The sequence below is a fragment of the Phalacrocorax aristotelis genome, chromosome Z (assembly GCF_949628215.1).
Source record: "Phalacrocorax aristotelis chromosome Z, bGulAri2.1, whole genome shotgun sequence".
Lineage (NCBI taxonomy): Eukaryota > Metazoa > Chordata > Aves > Suliformes > Phalacrocoracidae > Phalacrocorax > Phalacrocorax aristotelis.
In genome coordinates, this window is record NC_134311.1 from 45,042,761 (window position 1) to 45,061,324 (window position 18,564).

General features: G+C 39.4%; 1 protein-coding gene across 3 annotated transcripts in view; it reads left to right on the forward strand.

The window, feature by feature from the left end:
- Window positions 1–10,091, forward strand: part of SLC24A2 (solute carrier family 24 member 2) — a 106,333-nt gene extending 96,242 nt beyond the window's left edge. For all 3 annotated transcript variants that reach the window (XM_075078674.1, XM_075078672.1, XM_075078673.1), the window contains 4 exons: window positions 402–530; window positions 7,120–7,209; window positions 7,662–7,828; window positions 9,640–10,091. In XM_075078674.1, the coding sequence (XP_074934775.1) occupies window positions 402–530; window positions 7,120–7,209; window positions 7,662–7,828; window positions 9,640–9,889 (636 nt within the window). In that variant the 3' untranslated portion in view covers window positions 9,890–10,091. The remainder of the gene's footprint in view (window positions 1–401; window positions 531–7,119; window positions 7,210–7,661; window positions 7,829–9,639) is intronic.
- The last annotated feature ends 8,473 nt before the right edge of the window (window positions 10,092–18,564 follow it).

Here is an 18,564-nt window from a genome sequence, read left to right on the forward strand (position 1 = left end):
ATGTGGCCAGGCTTGATGCAGTCCAGACCAGTTTTGATCCCTGACTAGACTAGCCCACATCCCAAGGGAAAGACTGTGGGAAGACATATCAGAGGCACAAGGTTCCCCTCCAGGAAGGAGGCATGGCACTGCTCTGTGCATCCTAAGGGACCAGCATCACTGTCAGCATAGCTGAAAATGGATGTCCTCAGGCAGCCTGGGCTGCAGGGATACTTCACAGTTTGGCTGAAATCTTTGTTGTTGCATCCTAGCTAATGTTGTTAACTAGGTGTGGTGTTAATGCAATGTTTCCAGACACCGTGGGTTCTCACTGAAACACAGCACAGTCCTCAGAACTCTTCTTTCATCCCTAACCTCTTTCATCCACTTTAATGTTCTGCTCACTGCTGCTTTTCTTACAGAATGAAGAGGGTGAGGACCAGCCTCTCAGCCTGGCCTGGCCTGACACCCCACGCAAGCAGCTCACCTACCTTCTTGTATTACCCATTGTTTTTCCACTGTGGGCTTCCCTTCCAGATGTTAGAAAACCTGTAAGTAACTGTTGTTGTAAGTTGGTAAGTTCTGCACAACAGGGTGGCTCTCTCTATAAATGCCAAAAAGGGACTGTAGTGGATTTATGTAAAATTAAAACTAACGATTTTTTAAATAGTTTCTTCTTTGAAGAAAATGTCACAAGATCAGTCTTCAAATCTTATATAGGTTCTTATGGGCAACTGCTTGGTAAGAGCTCTATAAAGATTGCCATTTGTATTTACTAATATTTTGTCACACAAATTGCATTGCTTCATCAAGGGCAAGTCCTGCCTGACCAATCTAGTGGCCTTCTATGATGGACTGTCTACATCAGTGGACAAGGGAAGACTTATGGATGTCATCTACCTGGACTTCTGTAAGGCCTTTGACATGGTCACCTACAACATCCTTCTCTATAAATTATTGAGATATGGTTTTGATGGATGGACTGTTCTCTGGATAACAACTTGGCTGGATGGCCACATCCAGAGGGCAGTGGTCAATGGCTCAATGTCCAGATGGAGATCGGAGACAACTGGTGTCCCTCAGGGGTCCATACTGGCACCAGTAGTGTTTAATATCTTAATCAGTGACATAAGCAGTGGGAGCGAGTGCACCCTCAGCAAGTTTACAGATGACATCAAGCTGAGTGGTGCAGTTGACTCGCCAGAAGGACAGAATATCATCCAGAGAGACCTGGACAAGCTTTGGAAGTGGGCCTGTGTGAACCTCATGAGGTATAACAAGTGCAAGGTCCTGCATCCAGGTCTTGCACCTGGGTTGGGGCAACCTCCAGTATCAATACAGGCTGGAGGATGAAGTGATTGAGAGTCGCCCTGTGGAGAAGGACTTGGCAGTACTGGTGAATGAAAAGCTGGACTTCAGCCAACAATGTGCACTTGCAGCCCAGAAAGCCAATCGTATCATAGGCTGCATCAAAAGAACCATGGTCAGCAGGTCGAGGGAAGTGATTCTGCCCCACTACGCCACACTGGTGAGACCCCACCTGGAGTGCTGTGTCCAGCTCTGGAGCCCTCAGCACAGCAAAGACCTGTTGGAGCAGGTCCAGAGGAGGGCCACAAAAATGATCAGAGGGCTGGAACACCTCTCCTGTGAGGACAGCCTGAGAGAGCTGGGGTTGTTCAGCCTTGAGAAGAGAAGGCTGCAGGGAGGCCTTATTGCGGCCTTTTAGTACTTAGAGGGGGACTATAAGAAAGACGGGGACAATCTCTTTAGCAAAGCCAGTTGTGTCAGGACAAGGGGTAATGGTTTTAAACTAAAGGAGGGTAGATTTAGACTGGATATAAGGAAAAAAATTTTTATGATGACAGCAGTGAAACACTGGCACAGGTTGCCCAGAGAGGCAGAGGAGGCCCCATCCCTAGAAACATTCCAAGTCAGGCTGGACGGTGCTCTGAGCAACCTGATCTAGTTGAAGATGTCCCTGCTCACTGCGCAGGGGTTTGACTAGATGACCTCTAAAGGTCCATTCCAACCGAAACCATTCTATGATTCTATTAAATTGAAAGCTCTTAAAACTTCTTGGGTCCTTCATATCTGCATTTCTAGATCTCCACTGAATATCACGTAAGTCCTGAGGAAGTGCCCTGAAGGGGCACTGGAAAGATTTTAGACTCTAAATTTTCTCTGTGGTTCAAAAATAATGATATACATTTCTTTTAAAGGCATATTCTACTAGACCTTTGTCTTCTACTTGTTACTTTTTAATTTTCATACTAGAACAAGATCCCTAAGTCCTTCCATGTCTCAAGACAGCTTGAAGTAATGTAAGACTGATTATTAATACAAGTGAGTTATTGTGACAAATGATCCAGCCTCATGACTGTTATATTCCCATATACAAATAGACCTGACTGGGGAGGCTAAAGTTATGGAAAGTAAAAGAAAAATGTGGATATATAAAATGAACACTTGTGTGCTATATACTGATTTCAGAAACCATAAGGAGCCTTTGACATCCCCTGTGGGTGTCCACTTTTCAAAAATGAGTTCTCCTTTCCTCCTAGAGAGACTTTTCTAAAGTATGTTTTATGTCCACATAATGGAGATGGTTTGACTGCATTTACTTGTATTATACCGAGTTATATTTAGCTCCATGTGATCCAGAAGCTCTAGAGAAATTATTACACATACAAGACCTCTGGTTATAAAGTTAGCAAAATCCTTGCTGCCTTATTATGCTTTGGTGTACATATATGCAGATTTTTATATACTTAGAGTAGATTATGCATTAGTTCAACTAACTCTCAGCTGATTCAATAGCTGACATGTTTTAATATGCGTTTAGTGCCTTAATAATACCTGCTCATATTAAGCCAGTATATATTAAAATCCTTACTATAACATCAGTAATGTTGCTGGCAGTGCACCAGAGGTAGGTGTGCCCTTGGGGAATTTTGTACCTGACTCTTTGTTCAGGTGTTTTGAATGAGTATTTCTTCAGTACTAATAGCTTATTTCCCCAGTGGGTCTGTAAAGGCTACAGACATAACTGTCCACCTCCAGCAGTAGGGGATTTTGAAAGATTGAAAGGAAAATTATGTGACCAAGGTGACCCAGTGGGTCAGTGGCAGATATTGAACACCATTTCTTTTGTGGCAGCCATACTGCACTGTCCACCGTTTGTGTTACAGGCCAGAAAAATGGCTATCAGGGCTCCAGTGCTGCTGTCATGGGACCCATATGGGGCAGTTCATTGTATCTCTGCAAACTCCCATTACACAGTACAAGTTACATGAACTCTTGTTGCCATACACTGAGATGCACTGTTACCAAGGGGACAAGGAGAAGATGTTCCTGCACAGATCCAGTTACAGGGGCAGGTTCTCAGTAATCAGATTTAAGCACCATCAAGTATGAAAGGAAAACCAAAGCTTGCAATGAAGATAAATTTAAGTACGAGACAAATATATGATTCATTCAGGTTAAAGGTAAAGTGAAGATGTTGGTAATAATACTGGCTAAAATTAAGACAGTTACTTTGCAAATTGCTAAGCACTCACTATCTTTTCAGGATCAGGCTTTTAGAAGAAAAGCTTCATACTTGGATCATTTTTGCTACTTGAAGTCCTGTTTTTCAGACACTAGCATGAAATCAATATAGAAATGTACCAAGAAAAATGTCCTTAAGATCGCTGATAGACAGGAACAGTACCAATCTACAGTGAAACTACAAAATTCTTTCTCTTTTTTAAAAGAAAATAGCATATGAACTGATTGAGACATAGCTTTTCTCCTTTGTCTTTTACCATAACCACAATTGAACCAATTGGTAACAAACTGGGCTTTCTGTCTTAAGAAGGCAACCATCACAACAGCTACCAGAAAAGGTGGAGAGAAGTATTGCTGTGTCTGACTAATTCTTCTAGGAGAATGCTTGGAATTGGCAGCTCACTATATTTCCAAGAGCTAGGGAGTTGCAATGAGATAAATCTCAAAAGAATGGTGTCACTAGTTACAAAATAAGCATTATTATTATTATACTCTGGAAATAACATCCAGCATTCAAAAAAGAATCAGCACTCTTGTTACTGATTTTAAAAAATATAATCTATATGCAAATTATATAGCAGCATCTACAGAGTCCATTCTTGTTTTCTTCACCTGTAATATACACAAGCTTTAAATTTTTCCCTTTTTGAGTTTAACTGTTCCCCCTTTTAAGATAGGTGATTAAACTGTTAAGCCTTAAAGTACTCTTAGTCTTAAACTGCAGCTTATCAGTTAATTTTACTGGGAGAGGATTGGCTAAGACAGGCTAGGAATACACATGCTGCAAAGTTACTGACTCATAATTCTTAGCCATCCGAATTCCGTGGGTGCCTGACTAAGATAGGCACTGCCTCATTATTTTGCAAGAACCATTTTTTATATATAATCAAGCTATTACTGGCCAGTGCAGCTCTTGCTGTATTAGCTTTGCATAAGCCAATGTATGCTTATATCTTGAGTGTTGTATAGTGATAATTCAAATTGCATTGCTATGATTTATGGATCACAATACACAGATAGTCTGTGTAGATTTTGTGACCAGCTGCAACAAGCGTATCACTTCATCATCTCATTCACCATATATGTTGCTAGAAAATCCCAGCTTTTAGAAGGAAGACAAAAAATGTTGCAAGTTGAAAGAGTTGGCTACTAAAAATGGTGTGAAAGAAGTGCTAGCCATTTAGTCTTAAAACAGGAATTTGCTTTTTAGATTAATCACTTCCAGACTCAATTCTGCTCCCACTGGTGTCAGATCACTATTTTAACAGTCATATTTGTCTGTTCCTTTCAAATTGTGTTCCTTTTCAGACTAAGGTCTTCTGTCCCCCAGTGCATGTGAAGTTTTGATTTTAAAAATGAAATTCCATCTGAGTAGGTTTAAATGTTGGAAGTTCATTATCATATTTTCTGATCTGATAAAAATTTAGAACTCTGTTTTGAAAAAGTAGCTCTGTTTGCTCTGTAAAGAGTTAAGAAGCAGATCAACCAAAGTACCCTGGGCAGTTCTAGAAACAGTGCTTGTGACAGTAATGGATTTTATATGATAAGGGTGTTTCCAGGTGCCATTGCAGCTATTTATGCCTGTATTTAAAAAAAGTTCATTTAAAACACCTGCTGGAATGATTTTTGTACTCCAACAGAAGTTCAGTTCTTCACTTATACATGAGGGGATTTGGGAGCATTGTTAAATCTGTACTATCTTTAATGTGTGTTCCCATGTGTATTAAATTGTGGAGTTGTAAAGGTTATGTTAGTCGATGTTTACAAGCTCAGTTTTCAGCAGGGCATTTAGCATTATGCAAAGTGCCCACAGGGAGTAAGGGTTCTGTAGCACAGCCTACAGCTGTACCTACTGCTAGAGCAGGTATGGACCTTTTAATTGTCCTGTCCTGTAGATGAGTGTGCACAATTGCTGACTTTACTTTTTTCCTATCAGTAATGACTGGATCTCATTCCAATTACATCAGCAGAAAGAGTCTACACAATTTCAACAAGCTGCGGACCAGCCTCGCTGGTGTCAAAGGCAGTGTCATTCCTGCATCACCAGCTCTAATGGCTAGCCCAATTCACTGAGCACCTTAGTCCACAGCCACCCATGTGGACCAGTTCCTAAATGTGGGGCTGCCTCTTTTGCTTGTTAAACAAGAAAAGCTGGCTGTGCAGCTCTGTAAATTCCCTAAAGAAGAGGGCTTTATCATGGCTTGAGGAAGCTCAACTGGCAAAATCCAAATAGTATTTTCTCTTCAAAAGTCATGTTCAGGGAAAGCCCTGCAGTCCTGTCTGCTCCCGCAGCACCTAGGAATGACCCACAGGCTAATGAGTCTCCTGGTGCAGCAGGGGCATGTCCTGCAGTGGACAGGGATACAGGCAAGGTGTGCTGCCCAGAAGCTCTGGAGGCCCCTGCACAGCAAGAAGTGGAAGCAATTTTACTGAGGATGTAATGGGAAAAGGTAGTGCAGGATTAAGCAGCAGCTGGAAGAAGTATTCAGTGTGGTATAACTTACTTCCACAAGCTGTCATACTGGTTATTCCTGAAAATGTGTAGGTCTCTGCTAGTGGCATGTCAGAAGTTATCTGGGGGAGGATCTGTGTTCAGAAGGTCAATGCCCCTAAAGACTATGGTTTCACCTGTTCATTCATGGTTCACACGCTTCATTCAAGGCTGGTAGCATTCATTCACAGTACAAATTTCATTTTAAACACTAATTTGATTTGGACAGTGATTGCCTGGTACCGGACTGCAGTCATGTTTCCTTCCTTTATAAGTTAACTTGACCTCTTTTTGTTACATAGACCTAGCTAGCCAATAGGAAATATGGGTGATGCAAAAGACTTCCAGAACAGAAATCAGAATAAATAATTAACCTCAATATAACCCATTCATTGGCTGCAAGAATGCTATCTGTTCAGAGTTTGACATTAGTAAGGGAGACACTGAAAATGAAAATGAAGTTACTTTGGTGTTATACAGATTTTTTAATTCATTGAAGGGCCTCAGAGTGTGTTTTACATGTTTTTATATACAAAAGAAAGCATGGCAAATATATGCTTAATGTATCTTCTGTTCTAATTGAGAAAGTGGGTTGTTTTCTCATGAAAAGTAAATACCCTAATAAATTTTAGATGTGTAATTTTTTTGCTCTGTCATATGGCAGCCTTTGTTATACTGACTGTGAAAGGTGTCGCACAGTTATTGATGTATGAATGAAAGGTATGGGTACCTGATTTAGCAATTTGAAAACATTCTTTCTGAACAAGGTGGAAGTTATTAATAAATTTAGAAGTCAAACTACCATTCAGCTGAACACATGCAAAGTGCAGCATAACAATATGATACAAATCACAAACCAAAACTTGCCATTGATCACAAAAGTTGTTAGGAGGTGACTGAGACAGTTGGAAGAATGAGGTATAAGTATGTATCAGTGTAGGGAGTCAATTTCTTATCATTCTTGACATTTATTTTTATCATCTGATGATGATCAGAATAGCTGGTGGGAACAAGTGATGAAAAAATGAGAGGCCACTCTCATTTTGAGAAGCAAATCAGCCTTCAACACAGGTGTTCACTGTTTCTCTTTGTTTCTGTTTCAGAGCTCAAGAAAATTTTTTCCCATCACATTTTTTGGCTCTATCAGCTGGATTGCATTTTTTTCTTACTTAATGGTCTGGTGGGCACATCAGGTAAGGAGGTGATACTGGTACAAAATACAAGCCCTGCATTGTGTTTTGCACTGAGAGAGGTCATTTAGAATTAGAACCCATTATCTATCTCATGTTGAATAGTGCTTTATTTTAGGAGCTGCAACCATGGATGAAGTAAACCACTACTCAGTAAATGGGGAGTAGTACAGAGAGCTGTGGTTGTCCTGACCACAGGACTTGATCATTCTGGTAACATCAGAGCCATCAGCAACTGCTTGTCAATACCTACTGATTTTATTTGACATTCTTATCTCTCTCCTGAAACATGTGGAAATCTGTGAAAATGAGTCATTCTCCAATCTTGCCTGTATTCTCCAAGCTAGTGTGCAAGCTCCAGGATAATATTCCTGATTAAACAAGTTTACAGCAGAGAGCATTTCTTCACTGCAGGATGGGAGGTTTTTTTGCTGTTTTTGCTTAAACCTTTTTAGGTTGGAGAGACCATTGGTATTAGTGAAGAAATCATGGGATTGACTATTCTAGCTGCTGGCACATCCATTCCTGACCTTATTACCAGTGTTATCGTAGCACGCAAAGGTCTGGGTGACATGGCTGTATCCAGTTCTGTTGGAAGCAACATATTTGACATCACAGTGGGGTAAGTCCTACAGCAAGAAAATTACTTCTGTTTTAACAAGTCTTTTATTCTTAGCATGTTGCTGTGGTTTTGCCAAGGTGGTGCCTACAACAACTTCTGCCATTGATGCTTAAAAGGAGAGTGATGCAAATATGCAACATATATTGCTATTTCAAGTGCTCAGAAGTTTAGAGACATACAGGCATTTGCCTGATGGCATTGTTACAAAGTTGTTGCCTAATTCTGTTTGATACATTACAGAGCTGCCTAGGCAAGTGAATTGCACTTAAAACATGCTAGAGCATTGTTCCAGTGCTCCAAGAAGGAATTTCTGAAGCTTTTCATGATTTTGTCAGGTTGCTGTTGTTTGCTTATGTTACCGGTCATTGTTCTTATACTGGAGCTTTCTTTATAAATTATCAGGAACAATTCATTGCCTCCGCAGTATGCAACATGTTTGCTGTAATAAAAATAGAATGTCATTGTCTTGTGTAGTTCATTTAGGCTTTTGTTGACATGTGATTTTTTTATAGACCTGGCAAATAACAAATAGCAAACCAATTCTCTGTTAATAAAAAGGACCCTTTGTATAGCTCTGACAACATGAAGCAATATAAGATTGTGCAGAAATGTGCTGTTTACACATTACTGCTTCACAGCAGCTCTAGGATAATGCTGTGTGGCACGTGGTTGGAATTCAAATTCCTTTTTGACCTTCTGAGACCAAGCTAGATCAGGTCCAGAAACACTGTAATCTGTGCCTCAGCGCAAGGAATATACAGGCAAACTCTGCCTTTATTTGCACATTCCCAGCTTCAAAAGAGGATAGAGGCACTGAGAATCATGTCCATACTCTTCAGTTTCTCCATCGTTGGTTGTTTCTTGCTTCATGCAGAAGAACATGTCTAATCATAGCGGTAGTCCCAAGCAGCCTAATCATAGAACAGATCATAGTTTTCGCTGCTGAAAATATACCAGCAACTGCACAGGTATAAAAAGGGATCCTGAAGTTGAAGTGGCTAGTAAATGGCTTTTTTACTTCATCTGTTAGCTAATGGCAGTACCTTTGGACACAGCAGAAAAACTGGGACACTTTTTTTTATTAATCCAGAAGCATGAAGTTTTTGAAATAACATCTGTAAGCAGCAGACCTGCAAAACATATGAAAATATATGAAAATATATTAAAACATTATTCACTACCATGTGCTTCAGCTTAGAGCATGTAAGGTGCATTACAAAACTTTTTTCTTTGCAATGCTTTCTGACTTTTCTTAAAATTTTTAGTCTCCCTACCAGTGGCAATATTTCTGACCTGTACCAGTCTGCTAGACCTGGTATATTTACAACAGAAATGGCACAGTTAAGCTGGTGAAGATTATTCTCTCTTGAGCTCCTTAGTCAAAGTTTGAATGTTTTGAGCTTCTGACAGCTCTTTTCATGCTTCCTATGCCTGCTAAGCTCCAATCAATGGCTTAAATATTTATTTCATCTTGACATCTTCTAGAAGGATGTTGCCTCATCCTGTGGCATCGGAGATGAGAAATGCAATAACAGCAAATACAGAAATAGAAATTAAGCAGGAATTCAGCTGAAGTTCACATTTTAACACAGGTTTATACAGTAAATGTGGATCAAGGGTTTTAAGGGCCAAATTTTGGGGGCAGTGCCTTGCAGAGTGCTGGTTTTTAATGGCAAGGACACATCTTTATGTGAACCATCCTGCAGGAAGCCTCTGTTTGTATTTTAAAGTGTCTCCAAAAACCTTCTAGTGCCCCAGTAAGGCATTGCAGCTCTGCAATGTTTCAAATGTATTTTTCTATTTCTTAACAGCCTTCCTTTTCCGTGGCTCCTGTATGCTGCAATTAACAGCTTTGCCCCAGTGACAGTCAGCAGCAATGGTCTGTTCTGTGCGATTGTTCTCCTCTTCATCATGCTGCTCTTTGTCATCCTCTCCATCGCCTCCTGCAAGTGGAGAATGAATAAAATCCTGGGCTTTCTCATGTTTGGGCTTTATTTTGTGTTCCTGATTGTCAGCGTCCTCCTGGAGGACAAAGTGATCCAGTGTCCTGTCTCCATCTAGTGGAAAGTGCTGTTTCTTGAGACCAAAAAAACCAAACAACCCTCACACATATATTTATTAAAAAAAATATATATCATAATGAAACAGTGAAAAACCACAATGAGAATAATGCATGGATTTGTAAATTTCCTCTCCCTCAATTTAAAGAAGGAAGGCAGGAAGGAAGGCAGGAAGGAAGGCAGGCAGGAAGGCAGGAAATGGAAGGCAGGATGGCAGGAAGGCAATGGAAGGGAGGAAGGGAGGAAGGGAGAAAGAGAGAAAGAGAGAAAGAAAGAAAGAGAGAGAGAAAGAGAGAAAGAAAGAGAGAGAGAAAGAAAAGAAAAAGAAAGAAAGAAAGAAGAAAGAAAAAGAAAAGAAAAGAAAAGAAAAGAAAAGAAAAGAAAAGAAAAGAAAAGAAAAGAAAAGAAAAGAAAAGAAAAGAAAAGAAAAGAAAAGAAAAGAAAAGAAAAGAAAAGAAAAGAAAAGAAAAGAAAAGAAAAGAAAAGAAAAGAAAAGAAAAGAAAAAAGAAAAGAGAAGAGAAGAGAAGAGAAGAGAAGAGAAGAGAAAAGAAAAGAAAAGAAAAGAAAAGAAAAGAAAAGAAAAGAAAAGAAAAGAAAAGAAAAGAAAAGAAAAGAAAAGAAAAGAAAAGAAAAGAAAAGAAAAGAAAAGAAAAGAAAAGAAAAGAAAAGAAAAGAAAAAAGAGAAGAGAAGAGAAGAGAAAAGAAAAGAAAAGAAAAGAAAAGAAAAGAAAAGAAAAGAAAAGAAAAGAAAAGAAAAGAAAAGAAAAGAAAAGAAAAGAAAAGAAAAGAAAAGAAAAGAAAAGAAAAGAAAAGAAAAGAAAAAAGAGAAGAGAAGAGAAGAGAAGAGAAGAGAAAAGAAAAGAAAAGAAAAGAAAAGAAAAGAAAAGAAAAGAAAAGAAAAGAAAAGAAAAGAAAAGAAAAGAAAAGAAAAGAAAAGAAAAGAAAAGAAAAGAAAAGAAAAGAAAAGAAAAGAAAAGAAAAGAAAAGAAAAGAAAAGAAAAGAAAAGAAAAGAAAAGAAGACAAAGGGTGGATCTCAGAGCTGGAGAATGATCGCTGGACAGTGCAGTCACACATGGAGGGCTGAGTCCAGCTGCGCTGAGGTTTTCTTTGTGTGCTGCAGAACATCCTCACTGCTCAGTACTGGAGATGCTGTGCATATATGGAAATGGTGAAAGCTACTGCTTCTCCTACGCCTGTGGTACATATCCGCAGACTTCTTCTCTGTAGTAGTATACACAGACACACAGCGTGCTCAGTTCTTAAAGCTGTCATCTTCTAAGGGGAATGCTAATATTAATTTTGTGGAGGCACCACCCCACACACACCCTGGTATGGGATTTTTCTGGTAATCCACTGAAACTCCTGAGGGGAAAGAATACACAGAGCGCATGAGCCACAGACAGAGAAAAGCTTGCACATCTCTTCATGTAAGTGGATTTTTATGGTGTGATTTCAGCAAAGCCAGGGACTTCATTAGTGTTTTGATCCTCTGCATCACAGGCCTGTAAAGGCAATCAGCAGGATGTTAATGGTGTTTTTTTACATCTTGCAAAACTCTTCAGATTCCAGGAACTCTGGCTGTGGCGTAGAAGGGGCCATGCTGCCTGGGCATTTTGTAACTGGTGCAGGTTTTCATTGCATTCACCTGCAAAGACCAGAATGGGGATACTCTTTCTTCTCTAATAGCAACACGGCATGCAGAGAGATCACACCCCTACTATGTGAACATACCATTTTTTCTAATGCAGCAATACCAAAAGCAGTACCAATGGCTTTCAGATGCTGTTACCGTTACGAGTTTGCCTCTTCATGCTAGAAGAAAAAGGCTATTTTGCTTATACATAGTGTTTCATACAGAAAATAGAAGTAGTTGTGAAGTGGCAGACTGCTGAAGTGGTTGTATGTTTTACAGGCTATCTTTCACTATCACTTGGAGCGTAAGGACCTTCACAGCTACATATAGCCATTGCTGGAAGAGATCCCCAGCTAACATACAAACCTGGGGCAGTTCATATTTGCTGTTATAAATCTTGAAACTAGGTAGGAGAAACTAACAATTTAAATAGGGGAGAGGAGCTGCAGGAAGTGTGCATGAAAATTTGCAGTATTGCGGGAAGTGTGACAGTCTAAAGAAGCCCAGAAATGAGTGAAAATGCAATATTCTTTTACTGAAATCCTGAGAGAAGGAAAAGGTCCAAACCTAGAACAAAAAAAATAAGGAGGGAGAAAGCAATTAAATGTTCTTCTTTCCTGTATACAGTTCAGATAATTAAAAAAAATGGGAGGACTGGAATGGGTGTTAAGAAATTATTTCAGATAATTGTTGTTTGTTTGTTCAAGTCTTTTGTGCAGTTAGAGTTCATGAAATTTCAGCGCATTTCTGTGACCTGTTTCAGCATTGTTTTGTATTGTGCTCACAATGGCAATGCCATGCTCACAGCTGTGTAACAGAAGGCTCAGCACATTTTGTCTTGTCTGTTTTCCTGTGTTCCATGCTGTTTGCTTCTTACTCATCCCCTTTGTCCTTTACTGTTTTCCTGTTATATGTGTTTATATATAACAGTATCTGGTTAGAGAATAAGGATTTGACAGAAAACAATGATAGAGAAAACAGTAAAAAAAATTACTAAAAATTACTAAAATGTTAATATTTATGTGATGTCATGAATAAAAGAGTGAGATACTAATGAACAAAAGCAAGAAAACGAGAAGTTACAATGTCTGCTACTCATGTCTTGTCCTAAGATATTAAGTCGTAGCTGCATTCAGAATCAGTAATTGACCTTAACCATACCTTTGCAATATCTTTCTTCTTAGTGCTTTTTAGTGTGAGCTTCTCTCATTGTGAGCAAAAATTTGTGTACTTAAGATCCTTCATTGCTCCACAATCCTTACCTGTCTTAATAATAATGGTGCCCACCTCTTAACATTTGTTTCTAAGGGTGTACACAATGGAAAGACTGGTATATAGGTATCTACAGTGCCCTCTACTGACAAGAACAGCAATCTTGCAAAAGCAAATCTATACCCTAAATTCTTAGCTCAAATGAAAGACGTGTCCCAAAATATAGAGCTAAATCCACAGTATAATGGGTCCCAGAGGAGTCACCAAATGCTTTTATTTCTGATGACAGTGCTCCAAAGAGACAATCCTTTCCCAAGTGAGCAGAATAAGACAGAGTGGTCTAAAAGAGCTTATGCAGGATCATGATAGGCCTGTGTACATAGAAGGATGCCAGATTCACTGGTCTGATATTTCAAACCAAGAAACCAAGGAAGGGCAAAAGTCTGATCTCTGTTCAGTACATCACTCTTTGTGGGTTTTGTTTTTTTTTTTTTGGTGGCTTCATGGCCTGCATTGTGTAACTCCCACTCTGGAAAGGGAAAAGCCCTGCCTGACTTTGAGAGCTGTAAGAGCACTCTGGTGCACTCTGCAAAGTGAGGGCAGCAGCAGCAGAGACTACTGCCCTGCTGAGGGCAGGTAGGGAGAAATGAATAACCAACTGAAAAGCCTACACACTGGGAATATTTCAGTCCAAACGTGGCATCAACAGCTTGAAGGGAGAATTTTACATGTAGGGCTAAGGGCTGGTGTCCTGTGTACTGTCTTAGAATATATCTGACTTGTTTCTTTCCTGTGCCTGCTTGCCCTTATTGACATACATACTTACCTTGGAAAGTATTAAAAGTCATTTTTTCCCCTCAGGAATGAGACACCTCATGGCTCCTACTGCCTTGCATCTGCTGGGCAGATTGTTATTCAAATGGCTGAATACTTGTGTGCTCAGTTGCAACTCAGCTCCAGAGGTAATAGGAGTTGTGTGGTGTGGAGTCTGACTGTTAAAGCTGGTTGTACTTACCAAGGCAGCTTCCTACATAACCGCTGGGGCAAACTATTTCAGGATATTTGCATGCTGATGTGCACGCTTTGATTATAAAGCAACAGCTGTGGTGGTAGAGAAAAGAGAGGAATGGTATGGAGGGAGAAGTATGGCCCCTTACCCTTTGTGAGAGGAGTTTGAAAATCTTAATCTGGAGTGCTGAGAGAACCGCTGAGAGCTGCTGCAACCCAGTGACTATATGTCCATAAGCTGTCCAGGCTCAACACTGCCAAAAAAGCACACCACTTATTAGGACACTCCTATTTTACAATGACAACAAATTTCCCAGCATAAAGTGTTTCTCATGGTTCATAACTGTGCCAGTGTGGGATCCGTGAACATTTCTCGACCTAGTCGTCAAAATTAAATTTCTATTTTCTTCAGCCAAAGTTCCAAATTACTTCACTAGGGATCTGGTCCTGCAAACTGCCCAAATTCTACAGTGGGTTGTGGTGTTGAAGCCTCTTCCACCTGCCTGTATGCCTCTGCTCATTTATTCAATTGATGCTGCTGTCTGCATAATCCTTATGAAGCATAAATGGTTATGATCAAGATCCTGTTCTACCTTAATGTTTTCAGGACACCACCAGGTTGGCCACAAAATAAGATAAGAATGCATTCAGGTTAAATAGCCAGCCCTCTGTGGCACTGTCACACCTGAACAGAACCAATGTTGGGCATGATTTTGGGAAGGAGTTTTCAGTAGCATCTGAACAGGATTGTGGATCAGATTGTAACCTGTTTTAAATATTTTCTGCACTAACTTCATTGGAATTAAAGAAGAGAATGGGCCCCATCAGTACAAAATATCACTGGAGTCCTACAAGTATTTCCTATTTCTGCTCCCTTCCCCCACCCCCACATCTCCCAACCCCCTCCCCGAAAAAAACAACCCAAAGAAGCCAGCTTCCTTCTATAGAAGCCACCATGGTTGAACCTGTAGGGTAAGTGCTATAAAGGGTGATAAAAAGTGTGATATGAGGACGATCTCCTCAAGAACTACATGTAGACATAGAAAAATCTTTCAGCAAAGCTCTGTAGATTTTAAAGTAACTATTTTACTGAAAGCTAGTGCTTTCTTGTAGTGCAGACAGGCTCTCTTTATCTGTACGCGCTGCTTATTTATTCAATTGATGTGGCTGCATAATTTTCATGAAGCATAAAGCACAGTGGGTGACAAAGAAGCTTATCTAGATGTCATTTGAAGTTTCCAATGGCAATGGACCTACCATGTACTTTCCACATATGCTACTCTGAAGTAGTTTATGGTTACTGTCACTTACGGTACTGTTGTGTGTGGATATGCAGGTCCACAAAGCGGTAGGTTAAACATGTGGCTAATCCAAGTACTGTAAAAAATAGATGCTTAGAAATATTCTTAATGTTTGGGTGTTTTTTAAGGGATTATTTCTCTGGTTGTCTTTTACTTTATTACATATTTTGTGAAAAAGGGGATATACTATGTTTTTTAATTATTCTTCTTTCAGCAGTAATTCCTTAAAATAGCATCTTGTGGTCCATATAACTTATGTTGTGAATCAAATATGAGTTTGTATCATGTGGAGTTATTTAATTTATAATAAATAATCCCTTCTCCAACAACTGGCCCACTGAAATCCAGAAGATTTCTGCCATTAACTTGGGCAAGATATAGATTTTTATTTTAGGATCCCGTGTTTCATAAATGCACTTCTGTAACAAACATAATCCTGGGAGCTATGTACAAAGAGAAAAATCGCATTCACTTGTATTATTGGAAACCATTTTACCTCTTGTAAATAACGACACAACTAACTGAGAAAGAAGCATGGTTAGCTCCTTTGAGCAGGTGATTCTTCTTTTCCTGCTGTTCCTGGAAAGTTTGATGCAAGAACTTCCAGCTGAAAACATATTTGTAGAAAATTATTTCACGATTAGCAAATGGAATAGTTTGCACTCAACAGTGTGGAGAAGAGTCCTCCAGCCCTCCAACAGGTGTGGGTTTCACTCCTGGTTAATGTTAAAATGATCCTTCTTGGATCTGTTGCCATCAGTTACAGGAATAACAGTATTGAGATATCCGCCATTTCCATTGGGACTGGGGAGGGTAACTTCCAGATTGAAGTTATGCAATTCAGTGCACCCATCCTATACAGAAATCATATATGGATCACAGCCCTGTAGTCCAGACAAGTCCTCCTGCAGATCTGCCATGTGTTGCTAGTTGTCAGTGTATGGCATCTCAGGACTTCTTTGCCTGGATGGGTGCAGCTAGTTTGTGTGTTCCCCTGCCCATCCTCCTGCCTGGCTGGATGTAAGCCATGTCTTCTCCAGAAGCCATGTAATTACATTAGCGTGGCACTGAGCCTGTGCTCCCAGCCAGCCAGATGCAGGTCAGCCACAGCCTAGAAGCCATGTAACCACTTGGAGCATGGGTAGACCAGACACACAACTGGCCACATGGTTCCTACATGAGCCATAAGTGGCCCAGGACAAGACTGAGTAAGAAATAATGTAATTCAAGATCGGTAAATCAACTGTACATTCATGTAGATTTATTGCAAATTTGCCACTCATCAAACACAAAACCAATCCGAACAACAAAATTTGTATGCATTTTGAAAGATCTTGCACTTTACTTTTTTTTTTACTTTTATTTTATGTCACATAGTTGTCTTAATGCAAAAATAAGCCATAAAATAACCCAGAAGACTAGTATGGGCTTTCTAAATAAGGGGATCATTAATTTTAAAGTAAAGAATCCATTTCATGTCTCTGTTTAAGGTATAATGTAAAATACTGTCAAATAAATATACAGTAAAGCAGGATCTGGTTTTGCCTTAGTGGAACTGTAAGTGAGGGGGAGCTTGCTCATACTCTTGAGCTTCTCTGTGAGACTGTACAAAATGCTGCAGACAGCAGGGGCTCAATCCTGCCATCATTGTTTACCCCAGAAGAAGGAATAAATGCTTGCAGAGTCAGGCCCAATGAAGCAATTAAATCATCCTGTTACTCTAATGCTTTCTCCCACTGAGATCACGGTAAAGTAACTCCTCATATTTTAGTGAGTTTATAGGAGATGAGTTACTTCTGTCACATCTGTTTTACAAAAGAGTTTTCAGGGTCAGGCTACCAAATAGAAATCAACCATATCTTTTAATCCCCCGTCAAAATTTAGTAATGCCAAAGGGATTTTGCTTGGTTTTGTGTTCATTTCCATTATCAACACTGTTTTTATTTTGCAATCCTGACTCTGGGGAGTTGATTCATACGAGTAGAAATTATTTCTGTCACTTAAGATGGCAAGATCAGGCTGCTGTATTGTCACGTGAAAATAATAGCAGTGTGTTAAAACTGACAATAAGAAGCTATTTTTATAATGAAGCTTTTTTAGCTTGTTTGTTTCACTTTGTAGTTTTCATACTCTTTCATACCTCATTTTCAATTTATTGTAAGAAAAATCTGAAGAAGCCCCCCATCTTACTCATTTCAAACTCAAAAAAAAAAAAATACATTGCCATGGAAGCCAGTCTAGGCAACCCCCTGAAAATTCTAGTCTTTGTCATGTGTTTATGTGTATGGATCATTATTCACTAGCTGAAATTGTTGTATCACTGAATCGGTATATTCTCTGTGAATATAAGTTTGTATATAGTATGAAAGTTACCTTTATTTGTACATAGTCTCTTGGAAATAATCCCTTCTATCAAAGGTCCTACTTCACTGTATCTACAGAATGTTTCACTGTGGTGTGTACACTTTCTCACCTTATGATATCAATTCAGAGCTCTTCATGTAAATCACTATGTAATTGAGTTGTCTAAGTGTGAACAACAATAAAAATACTAATAAAAAGACTTAACAGTGTGTAATTTTGCTCAGTATCTTCTGTGTTAATTGTCTTGGACTGACTATGGTTCTGAAAATAGTATTTTAACTACCTGCTCTGGGTTGAATGATGATCTGTAATGCTGCTCTTCATCTTAAGTGTTCAAGTAGCACTAACTGCCTCTTGCCATGTCAGTGTGCAACCTGCTGTGCAAACACAAGGTAAGGAAAACTTAATGTTCCAGTCAGCTTAAAATTTAGTTAAGGATTTTTCATCTGCAGCCCAGTGTGAATTCACCAGCCGACAACTTCCTGGAGCTGTGTATGTCTGGAGTCCTGTGGTCCCGTTTGGGCCAGGTTCCCTTACATTTCTTTACTGACACTTCGCTTACAGGTTGTTTTGGATCCCATTCTTCAGTTTGACACCTCCTTATTTAATCTGCATAGTCTGGTGTCCTTGCCAGCTAGGCATTTTTTTCAGTCTGACATTGGATGAATGATACTTTTAAACAAAACAATGATCTTCAATAAATAACAGCAAAAGAGAATAGGTAATGTTAAAAATTTCCCATAATCAACCACACTTCCCATCTTCACAAGTTATAAAAGGTTGCAATAGATGTTATTACTTACTCTTTCCCCCATAGTAGCCTCAGGAAGTCATCCTCCACGGTGAATCGGGACATCTTTTATGAGGCATTGTGCCAACCCTAAAAGTGTAAGCTCAGGACAGAGGTTTTTCATTCATCTTTAACCACACTAGAGCTTTGAAATTTTAGATTGGAAAAACCAAATTAAATTTGCAAATAGACTAATAGGAGTTGAGAATGGTGATTGTCCTGAGGCATTCATGGCTGCGAAATGGGAAAAAACAACAAGGTCAAGCACATCCTACAAAAAGCAAAATTGGTGTATGTTGGAAGTCACAGATGCATGTGTGGGGTGCTTTGAAATTTAGGCTGGAGATGGAGAGTTTAAATGAAAGA